The sequence below is a fragment of the Penaeus chinensis genome, chromosome 4 (genome assembly GCF_019202785.1).
Source record: "Penaeus chinensis breed Huanghai No. 1 chromosome 4, ASM1920278v2, whole genome shotgun sequence".
Lineage (NCBI taxonomy): Eukaryota > Metazoa > Arthropoda > Malacostraca > Decapoda > Penaeidae > Penaeus > Penaeus chinensis.
This window is the reverse complement of record NC_061822.1, coordinates 11504698-11509697: the sequence shown is the minus strand read 5'-3', so window position 1 is coordinate 11509697 and position 5000 is coordinate 11504698. Positions and strand designations below refer to the sequence as shown.

The window sequence follows — 5000 nt, the reverse complement described above, 5'->3', positions numbered from 1 at the left end:
GGTAATGGTGATAAACACAAAGCTTGAAAGGGCGAGTAAAAAATAGCGATGAATTAGAACTGCAATAAAGAAAACCATAATGAACGAAAAAAAGTGTTGTATTTTTTGTTGTTGTGATAATATAAACAACAATGGGACACCACATTAGCCAAACATTACAAGGGATTAACAAGAACAATAAACGTTATCAAAGGGTAATAATAAATCAACATTAATAAAAGAACATTCATAGATTATCCACAACAAAATATAAATCATTGGAGTACAAATTACATTTACGTCAACATTACACTGTCAATGAAGGTTTACACTGAGGGGATACTGTCAGAAGATTGGAAATAGGGGTAAACACTGTAAAAAGGTGAAGATTAGTAATTAACTTGCACATGGTCATATCTCAAGCTGGCAATATAATGCAGTCTTTATCATCATCATACTCAGTTGCATGATAGTCAATTAATAACAGATATATTTATGTATTTCTTTCCTCAAGTACAGAATGAGATGTCATGCAGGAAAATGAATAAATTAAAAGAAAATTCTAGTCTTCTACTGAACAATTTGAAATTCGAATTTAAATGAGAACTGTTTATGTCATCATCATTCAGCAATTAATATCATGACCGATAAAATTTCCAGTTAATCCAATTACTATTAGATTATATAATAACAAATTCGATTTGCATAAATGTCCCTTTTCCCTTTACTTGCCTTAACTTCATTACATAGTGGATATTTGAATGAAATGTATATGCATATATTTTATCATATGATCACATAATAAGCATTATAATATATGTGTTTATATTTACGACTTTATATGTTATTGTTCTCTGAATCTAGATGTGTATCTTCACCACTGTTCTAACTATGTGCGTAACTGGACTTCTTTATATGTGTATGTATGTGTATCTATCTATCTAGCTTTATGTTTGCCTATCTGTCTACCGATATGTCAGTCAATCAATCTATCTATCTATCTATCTATCTATCCATTCGTCCGTACATCCATTTGTCCATCTGCTTATCTTTTTCTCTACCCATCCATCTATCCGTCCATCCGACCATTCATCCAGCCGTCCGTCCATCAGTCCGTCCACCCATCTATCTACCTATTTATTTAACCATTCATTCATCCATCCATCCGTCCATCTATCTAGCTATCTATCTATTTATCCATCCATCCATCCGTCCATTTATTTAACTATCTATCTATTTATTCATCCATTCATCCATCCATCCATCCATCCATCCATCCATCCATCCATCCATCCATCCATCCATCCATCCATCCATCCATCCATCATTCCTTCCATCTATTTAGCTAACTATCTATTATTCATCCATCCGACCATCCATCTGTATATTTGCGCATCTTTATAACTAACTGTCTATATATGCATATGTTATAATCCTCACAAGGAAAGGAACACCACGGTATTTGTGTGTGTGTGTGTGTGTGTGTGTGTGTGTGTGTGTGTGTGTGTGTGTGTGTGTGTGTGTGTGTGTGTGTCTGTGTGTGTGTGTGTGTGTGTGTGTGTGTACGTGTGATGCACATTTTGATTATGTACTGATATGTGATAATGCATATGAATATACCAGGGACTGTTTAATTGTTTCATTTATTTTTTGATGCAAAAATGCAGATTTTCAGAGTATGCGTATATCCACTTTAAAATTTATGTTTATCACATCATTAATACAATTCTTCAGAACACTATATCAATACTCATTTTCAAAATCTAAACAATAACAAACGAATGACCAGTTACAGTGATGCACTAAGTCATAAAAAAACAACGTGATTTACTGTTCATTAGCAGAGGGTAATGGCTCCCAGGAGGCTGCTTTCTCAACCCCTTGGAAGCCATAGCACCAGTAACACATCCAAAATGGTAACACTTCACACCTAAAACACACAAACACCTAGACACCAATTAAGGCCCGTGCTTTACAAGAGGAAGGTTTTAGAGATATCAGATCAAGTGCTTTGGAGAGGTATTAAAAGTGCTGCAGAGAGTTGTCAAGTGCTGCACAGGGATGGTTAATTGCTGTGTGTTAAGTGCTGCATAGAGAGAGGCATTAGGTGCTGAAGAGAGGGGAGAAAAGGGGGCAAGACATAAGTGCAAAGAGGTGAGTGCAAGTGCTGTGCGAGAGGGGGCGATACAGCTTCTGCGCTCATTCTGTTTCAAGGAGAACCGTAACAACACCGGCAACAGCTATTCGAATCCGACATTTTAATCCAGTCAGAGGAACTTCCATTTTGATCTCTCATCGCGCAAAAGTTGAGGCCCGAGAACCGTCAACGGAGAGGGAATCAAATCTACGTGTGCGGAACTCAGTTCTGTTGAGGTGATCATGTGTTTGCCCGGAGGTGGGGGGGCTGAGGCAAAGGAGGAGGGGAGGGGGGAGAGGGGAAGGGCGCTCTTTTTCTGCTTTGTAGTGTGTTAAGCGAGGGGAAGGGAAGGGCTGAATGGAAGGAGTAAGAGGAGGGGTGAGGGAGGGGAGTGAACGGGGAAGGCATAAGGAATTGGGGAAACGAAGGCGTGTGCACATGGATTAGTTCTCACAGAGCTGTTGCTTTTAGCCTGTCTCGTGGGACCTTATAACGCCCATCCCCTTTTTTTCCTTTGGGTGAGAGAAAACCTGCAAAAAGTGTTGTTAGTTTGAAAGGGGATGAAGGAATGGATCTCGGAGAAATACGTACACGCACATACAGATACAGACACGCACATATACGCACATAGATTAACCCTACCCAAAAGGAACCTTTCTGAAACAGAGACGCACAAGTGGTTAAGACAGAGACAAGCCCCGTTGTGCAAGAAAGGGGTGCTGGAGACATATGTGCCAACGAGTCGTGTTTACATTCCAAGACATAATTGGTGCGCTGAAGCCATGGGAGGGTGTGTAGAGAGCCACAGGTGCTGATAGAAGAAAAAAGAAGGTTGAGAGGAAAGTGTGGGAGGAGAGGGGAGTGAGAAAACGCGGTTAAGGAGAGGGCCGAGTGAGAGAACGAGTGTGTAAGAAAACGAGTGAAAAAAGTGAGGGGAAATAGTCTGGTAGGCAGGCAGTTTAGTGGAGAGGTGGTGGGGGAAACTGACAGGTTGACGTCCAGTGAAAGGTGTGGCTTGAGTGACAATCTCTGAAGGCAGAAGAGGTTGATACCTAGAAGAACATTTCCTTCTTCCCCCTTCGAACTTATAAAGTTAAAAATATTAGACCATTTAGAAATCCTGTTGGCCCTGCTCTCTAGGTATCAACCGTCTTCTAGCTCCATAATTTCATGCATCGTTATTGTAGTTGTTGGTTTGTGGCTGCAGTAGAGGCGGTGCATTTTTTAGGTCACTTGAACCTTACCAGCACAGCGTCAGGGCGTGTAAACTTGACCAAACCGGTCCCAGGTACATCCTGCGAGAGGTCAAGCCAGGTCAATGTATGGTCATAAAGTCTAGATGGAATAAAACAGTGTGATCTTGGAGAACACAGAAAACTTTATCATGTATATTCCAGACGGTATCGGGGAGGCTGGAGACACTAAAGTTGTAAAGTATTGTGTACTGAAATCAGGGCAGATAAAATTATCAATCCTGTTTCTCGGCGCTTCAGTTGGATGCCACGAAACCACGCCTTTGCTTAGAAAGTACAAACCACCTGCAGGGAAGTCAGATTAAGAAGAGATAAGTGAAATTAAAAATAAAAGATACAAGAAAAATGGTTTTCTACAAAAATGGCTGACGAATCTACGTGAAAATACACACACACACAAAAAGAGAAAAATCAATAATGCGCGATTTTTTCGTTTGTTTGGTACTATTAAGTACCAAACGAATATGGAGAGGAATTTAGCGATTAGAATTCTGAACAGTATCACGCTACGAATAACCGCGAGCATTTTCACGAAAGACGAGTTCCTACTGCAACACAATAAAGCACTTTTCCGCCCAGTTTAACACAGTCGCATAATAGAATCCATTAACTGTTGACCGTATCTAACACTTCACTTCACTACTGAATTTCTTTTGAATAGACGGAGGACTCGTGTAATTCAAAGTGTTGTGAAATATCCGTTAATATAATTTGCCGCCTTTTTTTTTTTTTTTTTTTTTTTTTTTAATGCAAGTCTGCTACTTAAATGTTCCAAAATGTCTAACCAAATGCAGTCGCATTGGTTGCGTGGGACATTTATAACATCGCGACGAAATTACCGAGACGGTGGGAATTTTTGGCGATTTATATCATAACATTCTCTGACACAAATTGCAGCTCCAGTTTCCTATCCATTAAAAAGGATACGGAAATATGCCTTGGTTTGGCCGCAGAAAACATAAAAAAATGTATATATTTCTACAGGGATTTTGGTAAGATTCTTTATCAACGAATTTAAAGTTTCTGTTAAAGTATCGTCCACCTGGGTTTTATGAGTTTCTTCTTTTTGCTCATCTCGTCTCACTTTCTGCCTTCTTACGTTTTCTCTCTCCTCTCGTCCCTTTGTTACTTCACCACTTTTCCTGTCTCCCCCCTTTCATACTTCTGTTCTATTCCCCCTTACCACTATCTTCATATCTTTCTTTTTCCCTTTTACCATTATTTTCTCTTATTCATTATCTCCCCCATTCTTCTCTTGATCTTTTTTTTTTTTCTCCCTCTCTCACTTTTTCACTCCTTCCTCTTCCCCTTCACATCTTCTTATCTGCTCTTACCACTTTCTGCGTCCCCTCTATCCCCCTCCCTTTCCTATATTTTCTTCCCCTTCTTTTCCTCTCCACTTCTCCCTTCCCCCTCCTTCCTTCCACTTTCTCCTTTCCCTTCATAAATTTTTCCTCTCTCCCCTCCCTTCTTCACCCGCCCCCCCCCCACCCCTCCTTTCCACTTCCTTCTTTCCCTTCATCTTTTTTTCCTCTCTCCCCTCCCTTCTTCACCCGCCCCCCCCCCCCCTTCTCCCATCCTGCGCTACAGTCTAACATTATTGGTCCTTCCCATTCACAGGAGATTCACCC

General features: G+C 40.3%; 1 protein-coding gene across 2 annotated transcripts in view; it reads right to left on the bottom strand.

Annotated features, from left to right (window-relative positions):
* The window catches only part of LOC125025319 (neurexin-1-like), a 347512-nt gene that overhangs the window by 27956 nt on the left and 314556 nt on the right, over positions 1-5000 (bottom strand). Inside the window, exon 8 of one of the 2 annotated variants that reach the window (XM_047613297.1) lies at positions 3361-3411. The exons of the other annotated variant lie outside the window; for it this stretch is intronic. Within the exon in view, the coding sequence (XP_047469253.1) occupies positions 3361-3411 (51 nt within the window). The remainder of the gene's footprint in view (positions 1-3360; positions 3412-5000) is intronic. 2 annotated transcript variants of the gene reach the window in all.